General features: G+C 47.5%; 1 protein-coding gene across 13 annotated transcripts in view; it reads left to right on the top strand.

Moving 5' to 3' along the window:
* The window catches only part of KDM1A (lysine demethylase 1A), a 44571-nt gene extending 32532 nt beyond the window's left edge, over positions 1 to 12039 (top strand). For 9 of the 13 annotated variants that reach the window (XM_085860066.1, XM_085860071.1, XM_085860070.1 and 6 more), the window contains 7 exons: positions 998 to 1109; positions 5421 to 5553; positions 5646 to 5833; positions 5985 to 6126; positions 7147 to 7274; positions 7406 to 7552; positions 10583 to 12039. In XM_085860066.1, the coding sequence (XP_085716192.1) occupies positions 998 to 1109; positions 5421 to 5553; positions 5646 to 5833; positions 5985 to 6126; positions 7147 to 7274; positions 7406 to 7552; positions 10583 to 10738 (1006 nt within the window). In that variant the 3' untranslated portion in view covers positions 10739 to 12039. The remainder of the gene's footprint in view (positions 1 to 997; positions 1110 to 5420; positions 5554 to 5645; positions 5834 to 5984; positions 6127 to 7146; positions 7275 to 7405; positions 7553 to 10582) is intronic. The other 4 variants (XM_085860073.1, XM_085860068.1, XM_085860067.1 and 1 more) reach the window with 1 other exon arrangement.
* The last annotated feature ends 269 nt before the right edge of the window (positions 12040 to 12308 follow it).

The raw sequence follows: 12308 nt of genomic DNA, 5'->3' as shown, positions 1-12308 counted from the left end.
AGAATACAACTTTAAAAACCTTCTCCAGAACTGCTTGACAGACTTCACAGACAGGGGAAACTTCACCCACATGTTCCCCAAGCCTTGGGGATACCAGGGTGTTCACGAATAAGTAATAGTTCACAGTCCGGCAGCCATATTGAATTCAACGATAATCTTTAAAAAATATTTATTTCTCTTGAACCATTTCATCAATCGACGTGAAACTTCACAATTATGATGTAGTCATCATGGAGAATATGTTTGAAATTTCAACCTGATCGGATGCATGGTCTGGCAGCCAAAATTATTTAATATCTTGAATATGTTCAGGGATTTAAATCGAACTTGGTGCAAGTTTGTACAGGGTGGTCATAAAGTCTGGAAGCATATATGAATATACATTATAAATGGTTTATTGACATTACATGACAATACATGATATGTTCAATGTGTTGTCCCTCATGAGACCTTTGCCGCTCCTTGTTGTTTGGTAGGGGAGATCCAGTGCAGATTGTCTTGCAACCAGTACCGCATGTTTTCTTTGTTCACCTCCATGTTCATACATGTGAACGTTCAAATGGACTTTTACAAGCGTTCACACATGTGAGCGTGGAGGTGAGCAAGCAAAACATGCGGTACTGGTTGCAAGACAATCCGCACTGGATCTCCCCTACCAAACAACAAGGAGCGGTGAAGGTCTCAGAGGGACAACACATTGAACATATGTATTGTAATGTCATGTCAATAAACCATTTATAATGAATATTCGTCTGTTTCCAGACTTTATGGCCACCCTGAAAAATGATGTAATAATGTGGACGGAGGCATATCTGGCGACGTCACACGGTCGAAGAGTGCCCTTCTAGTATTGTGCGTTTTTGGTTCCAACCCTTCAAACAAAGCTAATACTCCAGTCGGTGGTTTATAAAATACACTAACATTGCCTACGGTGATTTCCCACACCTATCCGAATCACCGATGGATGTACACTGTGCATGCACTTTGTACATTGCAGCGATGTTTACCTCTCGTCTCGAGACCGGCAGATCCTTGACTGGCACTTTGCCAACCTTGAGTTTGCCAATGCGACACCCCTTTCTACACTCTCACTCAAGCACTGGGATCAGGTGAGCCTTTGAAAACTGGATTTATCGAACGAGGTGAAAGCTGTTCTGAATCTTCATTCATTCCAAGAACATTGTTTAAAATATCGACATAAGTGTCAGCAAATTGTAAAACTGTGCTTGTGTTTGTGTGTGTGTGTGGGAAAAGTATGAAGTACTATATGCTAATCACTGTTTGGGTGGGGGGGGGAGGCTGATGTTTCGGGCTTTAACCAAGCTCTTCGTCAAAGGAGCAAATCAGAAGGGGTTTGTTGGTGGACCTTGTGCACTCTGCAGAAACCTGGGGTGTCAAAACACAGAAAGAACAGAGGGTGCCATACCAGAAAGGAGGCAATATAAGATAGAGACCTCGTCAGGTCAGGCCAGATTAGATCTGTGACTTGCTACAGGTATCATGTAAACCTGTACTAACCTGTTCCATGGTCGGGTTGTCGGCGACTAAATCGTCTCCCCCACCAGGCTTTTTGGTGAGGAGGGTGTTTGATATGGACACCCAGCAGGATTAAAAACAAAACCTGTCAGAGGGCGGAGGAGCTCCTTGTGAGCCAACGGCCATCCATATCTAGTGCCCAACTGTGTCTGCAAACATCCTTCTGCAGTTGGGTTACTTTTTATTTGGAGGTTGGTGGCAGGATTTGCACTCCGGCCACCGTAAAACCCTTCATTCCACAAAACACAAAAATGCAAAAAAATCTGAAAACCCACTCCGTGGGAGTACCTCCTGTGCAGCCTCCCTTCGCAGGGCAACTCATCGGATGACAGGATTGGGGCAAAGCCTTCGGGACCCCCAATCTTTGACGATAAGAGGGAAACCACGGGGTAACATTCCTGGGTCAGATTGCGGGAGGGTGTCGGAGTGGTGCTGAGGTGTCATCCACCAGATGGCAGTATTCTTGGGTTAACCTGAGGCGGTCCCTTCGGGTGGGTGCCTGGAATGTCCTATCCCTAAGAGAGAATGATCAACTGTCTCTCTCTCTTATCATCAGAGCTCAAGCGTTTGGACATCGGTATTGCAGCACTCTCTGAGGTTCGGAGACCGGATTGCGGTGAGATCATTGTGATTGGTTACACCTACTATTGGTCTGGTCGTTTGATGGTTACCATGCCCAAGGGGTTGCTGTAGCTGTGTCCAATAAGCTGACCCCAATGATAATTGAGGTAACACCGGTCAACGAGCGTATTATGAGACGAAGGATTCGTCACTCCTGAGGTGTCATTTCCCTGGTCACTGTTTATGCTCCGACTGAGGCGAGTGATCTCACCGTGAAGGACACATTCTACGCCACGCTCGAGTCTGGTTGATCAGTGCCCCAGCCGAGATACACTTCTAGTCTTGGGGGATTTCAATGCATCAACTGGATCTGATAGGGATGGTTATGAGGTGGTGTTGGTCCCCATGGGTCTGGAACTATGAACCAGAATAGCACTAAGTTCCTTGACTTTGCAAGAAGTCATGGACTTAGGGTGGCCGGTTCATGGTTTCAGCGCTCACAAGCTCATCGCTGGACTTGGTATTCCAACGCTGACGGTGTGGCAAAGGAGACTGACCTTGTCATCGTTGATGGTCGCTGGAGGATGATCCAGAAATGCAGGGTCCACCGGAGTGCTCAGTTCCTCAATACTGACCACCGGCTTGTAGCAACTCTGAAGCTGCACCTTAAATCCAGGAGAATGGTACCATCCCAGCCTAGGCTGGATGTTTGCAAGCTTAAGGATGAGAGAGTAGCTGAGGAGTTTGCGAACAGGCTGAGTGGAAATTTGTGGGTCTGGGTGCTTTGGAGGGTCCTGAAGAGTTGTGGAGCGCCTTCAAGACCACCGTCCTTGATGTTGCCGGTGGATGCCTTGGAACTCACCGCAGGGCAAAGAAGAATTTTGTGTCTCAAGGGACACTGGATACCATTGACCAGAGTCACAGGGCCAGGCTGAATGGCAGAGCTGAGCTGTTCAGGGAGCTGAGGCGTAAAACTGTACCTGCGCTAAGGGTGGACAAGGAGGCCTATGTGCGAGGAATCTGTGAGGGGGTAGAGCATCACCTGTGGACAGGTGATTCTCGTCCTGCTTTCAGGGGAATTTGCGCATTGCGTTCATCCAAGCCCATCCCTCGGTGCACTGCAGTTAGAGCAGAGAGTGGTAGGCTCTTGACAGAGGAGTCCGAAGTGGAGGCCCGCTGGGCCAGTTACTTTTAGCGGTTATGCCAGGCTGATCCACCAGCAGTCGAGTCCGACGTCAGGGGTGTTACAATCCCTGTTGCTGACCCTCCAATCAACTGTGGTCCACCTTGGCTTGTGGAAATACGGGCTGCAGTGAACCAGTTGAAATGGGGTAAAGCTCCAGGGATCTGTGGCATCCATGCTTAACTTCTCAAGGCTGGTGGAAATGCTGCACTCGTGTCGTTGCATGCAGTTCTGTGCTCTGCCTGGAACACAGGCATCATCCCAACTGATTGGAAGAGGGGCCTTGTCCCTCTCTAGAAAGGCAAGGGTGATCGTCAAGACGGCAACAACGACCGAGGGGTGACACTGCTCAGTGCCAGGCAAGGTCTTTGCTCGAATAATTCTTGATGGGGTTCGCCACCATCTGCTTGAGCACCAGCGTCCAGAGCAGTCAGGCTTTACATCAAAGAGGTCAACAATTGACCGTATCCTTGCTCTTCCGGTCCTCACCAAACGCTGACGAGAGTTTCGGCAGGGGCTGCTTGCAGCCTATGTTGATCTCTGTAAAGTGTTCGATTCAGTGAATCGGGATGCCCTCTGGAGGATTCTTGGTCTTCGTGGGGTGCCACTAAAACTGATCGATCTGATGTTTGAACTCTACTCTGGTACTGAGAGTGCTGTGAGATGTGTGGGTACCATCTCTGACTTATTTCCAGTTATTACTGGAGTTCGTCAGGGGTGTGTACCGGCCCCCACACTTTTCAGCACTTGGACGGACTGGATTCTGTGGAGGATGCAGAGAGATCAAGCTGCAGTGCATCATTTGGGAATGTCAAGATCTCTGACATTGATTTTGAAGACAATGCAGTCATCTTTGCGGAGACTTTGGATGTCCTTCTGGGGGCCCTCGAGGAGCTCAATGAGGAGTCGGAGCCACTGGGATTACGGGTTTCCTGGGTCAAAACTAAGATCCAGGCTTTCAATGACATCTTGGATGCTGCTGTCCTGTCTGTGCCTGTTTGTGGTGAGGATGTTGAGGTCGTGGAGAGATTTACTTACCTTGGCAGTGATATTCATGTCTCTGCTGGCTGCGAGTCAGAGGGCAATAGACGTCTGCGTCGGACCTGGGGAGTCATGGATTCACTGGATCATGGGGTGTGGTGCTGCCGGTACCTGTGCGGCAGGACGAAAGTCCGAGTCTTCAGGTCCTTGGTGCTTCCAGTCTTGCTCTTTGGATGCGAGACTTGGACTCTGACCAAGGATCTGAGATGGAGACTTAATTCCTTTGGTACCAGGTCTCTTCGGAAAATTATTGGCTATCGCTGATCGGACTTTGTGTCCTACGAGCGGTTGCTGAGAGGGAATCGGATGAGATTTGTTACCTGCAAAGTCTGTGAGCGTCAGTTGCGGCTGTATGGACATGTGGCTCATTTTCCTGACGCTGATCCTGCTCACCAGATTCTCTCAGCGAGGGAGTCTCGTGACTGGAGGAGGCTAATGGGCCAACCACGTGCCTCGTGGTTGCAGCAGGTTGACTGGCATCTCGAGATGGGGATGGTCCTGGTATCTGCCTGGGGGATGGCCAGACGGAGGCCCCTGGAGTACCGGCGCAAAGTGGACATCGCGACGCGCTGTTCTAGTGCATGATCCCATACCTGACCTGACCTGACCTACCTGTCTGCAATGGTGAAGTGATAGACCCATCGACTCAACTTCATCGCAGAAGATTCCAATAATCTTAAAGGCCTTGGTTTCCACGGTGTCAAGCTGAACAAGATGTGAGGCAGCGGAGCCAGCCCAGAGGGGAGCAGCAGCGACTGGCTTTGGAGTTCAACTTTGAAATGTGGTTTGCCAAAGAAGGATCATGGCTGATAGTGAGGACCAGGAGTTTGAATGATTGAACTTCTTTGAGAGGGTTTGTTGAGAAAGTGGATAAGAGGATTTGCCAGACAGTCCTTTCGGAGAGATAGTGAGTGTGAGATTTGTCAGGATTGAAAGACATTCCAAGTGTTTGACCAACTTGTGATTATATCAAGATGTGAATGAAGAGAGGGAAGAGGCTGCAGCCTGCCTATCTGATCAATTGACGTGTTTTGTTTGTCAGGTAGTTTTGAAGGGGTCGTGCTGGGCTTCAAAGAAGCCATTGTCTCCGTGTATGCAGGACGATGATTTTGAGTTTTCCGGGAGCCACCTGACAGTGCGCAATGGATACTCTTGTGTACCAGTCGCTCTTGCCGAAGGCTTAGACATAAAGCTGAACACTGCGGTGCGACAAGTCCGTGTCTTGGCAACAGGTGTGACCTCCATTTGTCAGGTGTTCCCCCACCTTGCCCATCAAAGTTTGGTCCAACCTCATTTTTGTTGTTTTGTTGATTTTTGACGTCAGGCTGTGAGGTTGTGGCGCAACACACACGTTCTTCGAGCCAAAGCTTCCTTTACAAGTGTGATGCTGTGCTGTGCACTCTTCCTCTGGGTGTACTCAAGCAGCAGCCACCTGTAGTGCAGTTTGTTCCTCCGCTGCCCGATTGGAAAACCTCTGCCATTCAGAGGATGGGCTTTGGCAACCTCAACAAGGCAAGTATCATGCTGCACTTTTGCCGGTTGTTCTTCATGTTGAGACGCTGCTGAAATGTCTCGGTGGTAAATCCATTGGAAATAATAAATGAATAAAATAAAGAAATCATGGCGTGCTTGTGCTGAAGCGCGTGCCCCTCGGGTGTGCCAGGTTGTATTGTGCTTTGACCGGGTGTTTTGGGATCCCAGCGTGAACCTCTTTGGTCACGTGGGCAGTACCACAGCGAGTCGTGGAGAACTTTTCCTCTTCTGGAATCTCTACAAAGGTGCCTGCACGGGACTCTCACCAACAGGCTCGTCCACACTATGCTGACTTGCTTCCAGTTTCCCCGATTCTTCCCCTTTCCTCAATCCTAACCCTGTTTCTGAATTCCTTAGCCAGCATTGCATCTCACCCATATTCACCTGTCCACCCGTTTACTCATCACACGACTACATTTGCATGTTCATGCATTGTGACTGCGTTTGCGTGCGTGTGTATGAGTGCACGTGCGCGCGTGTACACACACACACACACACACACGTGCTCACGTTATGTTGGTGTTACATCCGTCATGTTGAGCATGCGCCCGAGACATCATGCCTAACTTTCCATTTTGCCAGCTTTGCTCAGAGATACGATCAATTTTTTTTTTTAATCCTCCCTTTTATTTTCCCCGCTGTTGTGCTCGTTTTCTGTTGATCGATGTTTGATGTCGTTTGCTGAGATTATCTTCTCCAATCCACCTTTCAACAGAGATGGTTCCCGCGTGGACTTGTGGGCTTAATTTCGACTTGAGCAAAATGATTTTTTAATTTTTTTTATAGCTGAACAAACGTTCCAAAGTGTGTCTAATTACAAGCGGTTTTACTGCCATGACCCCAAACGATATGGTCTACGTTTCCGTGGAATGGATTTTTGTTTTTTTTCTTCCTCCATCCATTTTGACGTGTAGGGAGTGCTGCTCTCGTATAGCATTTGTGCAGTTGATGTCGTGCATTTGGGTGTCGGATTGGGTATGACAGACTGCTTCATACTTCCCTGGACATGATGAATGAGCTTTTAGCAGTTTTTCTAGTTGCGTGAAGCTGTTTTGTCTTTTTTTTTTTTTCTTCTCCCAAAATGCTTTGAATCCAAAAACCGAACACCGCTGCTTTTAGCTGGATTTGGATTCGCAACCTCTGATGTGCCAGTTCAGTATCTCACCACTGCCGCAACAGAATTGACAAAATTTGATAATCGTGGCAGTGTTTGGTGCACCTGAGCTACCTCTACAGTTTGTGGTACCAGTATTTGCCATCTGACCTTTTCCCTGCTTCTGAAACCGTCACAGTGCCCATCCTGTTGGCCCTGGTGGCTGGCGAGGCAGCAAGCATCATGGAGAACGTCAGCGATGATGTCATTGTGGCTCGAGCCCTGACTGTCCTCAAGGGAATCTTCGGCAACAACGCGGTGCCGCAGGTACAATCGCAGCCCCCAAGGGATCACCTTTTATGAAGCAGCCAACTCGTGTGGGTAACTGCAGTCTGGAAAGTTGCAGATTAATTTTTCTGCAAACTTCTGCGCTCTGCATTCTCCCATCTCCTTTACAGCCAAAGGAGACGGTTGTGACTCGCTGGAGGTCTGATCCCTGGGCCCGTGGGTCCTATTCCTACGTTGCAGCCGGCTCGAATGGCAATGATTATGACCTGATGGCGCAGCCGATCGCACCACCACCTTCAATCCCCGGAAGCCCTCAGGTTGGTACTGCTTTGGGTTTGAGTAAAGTTTTAGTGTTCCTTTAATTACAATGAGTAAAAGACACCCATGAGATGTGAAATAAACCAGGAATCTCATTTGAGCCTCTTAATGCGATTCCACTGGATGCATTGTTGTAAACAAAGCGTTTATAGGAGGGCAGGTTGCATTTGCTACAGTCGAGGGTGCGCTGCATTATTTGTAGCCATCTGCATGTGTCCAGATTTGCCAGTGGGAATTGGTGTGGACGTGAATATTTAAATAATACGAAAGGTGTACTTCTGTGCTTTTTATTACACGGTTAAATTAACCCATTGACGTGAAATCTTGAGCTCGCAAATATGAATATTTCTCTTTGCACAAGCGAGGTGCGAGGAAGAGGAGACCAATACTGTGCAAGTTTTTATGGGAAGTGATTGTGGTGGAACAGGCAGTGAACTGTAACAACCTTGCTGCAAAGCCGTGTGTCTGTTTTCTGATGCTTGCTGTTGTTTGTAGTTCCCGAGAGATTAAACGTGACAAAAAGCACAAAACAAAAGCAGGTTAAAAGAAATACCTTTATTTAATTTCCATTTGCAGAGTCTTGTTTTTTTGGGGGGGTTTTTTTCACCACCGGTTAGGATGACTGTCGGGTATGAGGAACTTAGCGAAAAAGAAAAAAAAAATCAAAGGTTTAAAAGAAGAGTGGAAGAAGTACATTGAGGTGTTTAGGGGGATTGCAGAAATTTTGTGTGGAAGGACATTCGGAAAGGGTGCATCGTCGAGAGTTGGAAATCAAGTATGGTGGACGCAGGAAGTAGCGAGGCTAATTGATGAAAAGAAGGTTCGTAAGAGGATAGAGAAGATCAATGATAGCGGGGGGCAACCGAACGCAGGATTTCCGCACATGTATGGGCAAACGAAGAAAGCAGCAAGGAGAGCTGTGGAAAAGACGAGGAATGATATGAAAGGGCGGGTATACAAGAATTTAGAAGAGGATGGTAGGAAGAAGATCTATAAATTGGCTCGTGACAGGGATGCGGATAGTAAGGACATGAAGGGTGGGGGGGGGGGTTAAGGATGGTGGTGGGAGGCTAGTGACAGAGGGGGATGGTATTAAATGTTTGGGCGGGCTATTTAGAGGAGCTGTTAAACTGGGGAGGAAGGAACGGTGAGCTGGAACTTCTGTATTGTGGAGTTGGTGGAGATCACGGTGGAGGATGTGGGGATAGCATTAAAGAGAAAGGCGAAGTGAAGAGTGCGAGACAAGTCTGAAACACATGGACGGGGAGAGGGTTCGATTCCAGAGGATTGGAGGACCGGGCAAATTGCTGGAGAGGATTCTGGATAGGAGGATAAAGAAGAGTATCGAGATGGGGATAAAAGAAGAACAATAGGGGTTTATAAAGGGTAGGATGGGATGTTCATGCTGAGACAGCTGGTGGAGAAAGGGTTGGAGGTGCAAGGTGAAATGGCATTGAGGTTTGTGGACCTGGAGAAGGCCCATGACACTGTCACGAGGGAGATGGTGATAATGGTGACACTGAGATGGATGGGAGTGCCGGAAGCAGTGAGTTTGGTGAAAGGAGTGTCCAAGGGAACAAAGGGAAGAGTTTTGGTTGGTCCTCGGATGTTGGAAGAGTTCATTGTGAACGTTGGTCTGAGGCAGGGAAACTCTCTCAGCCCATTCTTGTTCATCATAGTGATTGAGCTGGTCAGCAGGAGGGTAAACAAGAAAGGTATTCTGGGGAGGATGTTGTATTCTGGCGATATAGTTGTTGTGGGAGATGCAGTCGGTACTTGGGAAGGATCCATTCAGGAAACGTGGAATGAAGAAGACATAGGGGATGTGGGTCGGGCAGTAGAGAAAATAAATGAACATCAGATCAGACGGGGAAATAGGTTTGAGTATCTGGGGGGAACAGTGCCTGGTGGATGGTAGATCACAGGTAGAGCTGTTGAGGAGGATTCTGGTGTGTGCAAATGTGGTGAGGGTGGATGGATATATGGCAGAGAAAGATATCAAGGAAATGGAAATTGAAAGTTTTGGTGATCTTTGTGATGCCAGCCTACCTTTAAGGTCTGGATACGGTGGCACTCACAGAGAGACGACGATGACAACAGAGACTGCAGGTCTGCGAGAACAACAGGTTCAAGAGGATTATGGGAGTGGAGAGGGTGGATTAGGAGGAGGAAGGATGAACAGAGGGAACAGATTGGTGTGCCAATGAGCTTGATTGGGAGAATGGTAAGAAGCCGGCTGAAGTGTGCTGGACACTTGATGAGGATGGGGGAAGAGAGAATGGCAAAGAGCGGATAGATCGAGGGAGTGAGGTCGGAGCAAAAAAGTTGGATTGCAGTTGAGAAGGGATATCAACAAAGTAGGGGTGGTTGGAGAGAGTTCACTTGGGACAGAGGGAAGTGGATGAGTATCGTAGTCAAGGCAGTGCTGAAGATCGGTCCTATTGGACCTTAACCCTTCGAAAGGGAAGAGGAGAAGAAGAATGATGATGCTGACTCTCACCCCCCCCCCAATCCTCCCTTCTGTCTCTCTCTCATCCGCACCCACCGGAACGCCGCATTCACACCTGTCCTACCTCTCCCCGGAACCGGCTTCCCCCTCCCGTTTGTGTGTGGTATTTTCCAAGTGTGACCACTGCGCTCGCCCTCCCCAACCCCCCCCCCCCACCCCTCCCTGAACCTGGACTCTCCCTTCAAGGCTTCTGCACCCAGCCAACCAGTTATCAGTGTTAAAATTTGGGTAATCAAGTGGATGTCAAGGGTTAAAAAAAAACAACGAGTTTCACAATGGAAATGCGGTTGAAAAAGCCGTTGCCAGTTCGTGTGTCGAGGTCCATTCCGGAAGTTGATGGAATTGAGGTAAAGGCGAACAGATGTTTATAACAGTGGCTATTAGTTGTTCGTTGTCACAATTGGTAAATTGTAAACTAACCCTAATTGTCCATGGTTTTAAGCATGTGTACTTCATTTTCCATTTTTCCAAAACAAAATCGAGAGAACTTCATTTAATCCTCATGTCGTGTTCCCTGCAGCCCATTCACCGCTTATTTTTCGGAGGAGAGCACACTATTCGCAATTACCCTGCAACTGTGCACGGCGCGCTGCTCAGCGGTCTCCGAGAGGCTGGACGTATCGCCGATCAATTTCTCGGGGCACCGTACACCCCACGGCAACAGAGTGCACAATGAAGGGTGTTCGGTTCTGATTTGCTTGGTCGTGAACCGAGCAACTTGTGTGATCTTCGAATTGGAGCTTTCCATTTGTGCCGTCTGACTTCTTCGGTTCAGATCGACTCATCTTTAATCTGCGACGATGAAGCGGTGAACAACGCCTGGATATTGTGGGATCTGTGTGTATCAGACACCTGCGTCTGGACGAGCATCTCACACAGCCTTGATGTCGAATTGCCGAGGATTTTTTTTTAATTTTTTTTTTTTGGCGGGGGGGGGGGGAGGGAGGTGGTGGAAATGGTTGGCGGGAAGGAGAACAGCTGAAGGTTGTGGTGGTGCTGGAGGTGACTGATGTGATTCCTTCTTGGGGTAGATTTGATGTTGACGGAGACTCCATTGTGTGACCTTTTATCAGGTTTTGTTTACAAATTCAATACGCATTCTTGGTTGCAATTGTTTTTTATTTCGATTGTATTGCCCACCTTCACTTAATTTTGGATAATTTTAATTCTTCATGTCCTCCAACCCCCCCCCCCCTTGTGTCCCCTTCTTTTTCTTTCTACATACCAGGATGGTGAGTTGCTGGTGAGCTGTATTCTGTCTTGTTTTGCCTTTAGCTGTATTCTGTCAAACGGTAGACCTTTTTTGTAATAACTAGAAATATTTTTATAAAAAACGAAAAACTGAACATGTTAGTGTTGATGGTGCAAAATAATTTCAAGCTTTTCATCTTTTCCCCTTGAAAGTCGGATTCTGAAGTTCCAAAAAAAATGTCACAGCAAAGGCTCATGTGTTTCAAAAGGACGTGGAAAACTATTTCAGCGAAACCACTAATGGCAGCTTGGAATGGACGAACGTCCTTCAACTGGATCGGTCGGTCTCACGTCTGCAGAATCCATTGTTTGACGTCGAGGAATCCAATGTGTGATGTGGCGGGAGTGAAATGCCTTCTGTTTTTGGAGAATATTTTTTTAGTTCAAGTGTGTTTTTTTATTTTTTATTATTATTATTTTTTAACGTCAACAAAATTGTGTTGGTAATGGTTTTTTTTTTTTATTTGACACAATTGTAAAGTGTGATGGGGCAAAACCATTTCAATTGAAGCGACACTTTGTTTTGTTTCAGCATTGAAGAGACTTTTTGGCAGGTCAAGGGGAAGTTATTCCCCAAGATTTGTACTTTACAAAATGTATCATCTGAGTAACTTTCAGGATGTAAAAGTTCAAATAATGGAAAGTGTAAAATACAAATTGGATTCAAAGTTTTGAATTTTAATTATTTGCAACATGAAAGAAATAAAGTGTTCATAAAAAAATCAATCACTGGAGTGTTTTGCTCATATTCAGACCAGACCTTTACTACTCCCTTTGTTTTTTATCCCTCTCCACACCCACCCTCCCCCACTTTGTTTGTCCCCCTCTCCCGAACCCCCTCTCCTCTCACCTGACCCCTCTCTTCTCGCTATCTCTCGCCCCCACCCTCCCCTTCTCTCTCCCCTTCCATTCTCTCTCATGCTCCCTGCCCTCCCTCCTTCTCTCTCTCTTTCTTTCTTACCAAACAACGCATTCACACCCGTCCTTCCCCTCCC

The sequence above is a fragment of the Eptatretus burgeri genome, chromosome 16 (genome assembly GCF_056783735.1).
Source record: "Eptatretus burgeri isolate ZD-2024b chromosome 16, Ebu_testis_v1, whole genome shotgun sequence".
Classification (NCBI taxonomy): domain Eukaryota; kingdom Metazoa; phylum Chordata; class Myxini; order Myxiniformes; family Myxinidae; genus Eptatretus; species Eptatretus burgeri.
This window is presented reverse-complemented; position numbering and strand designations above follow the sequence as displayed.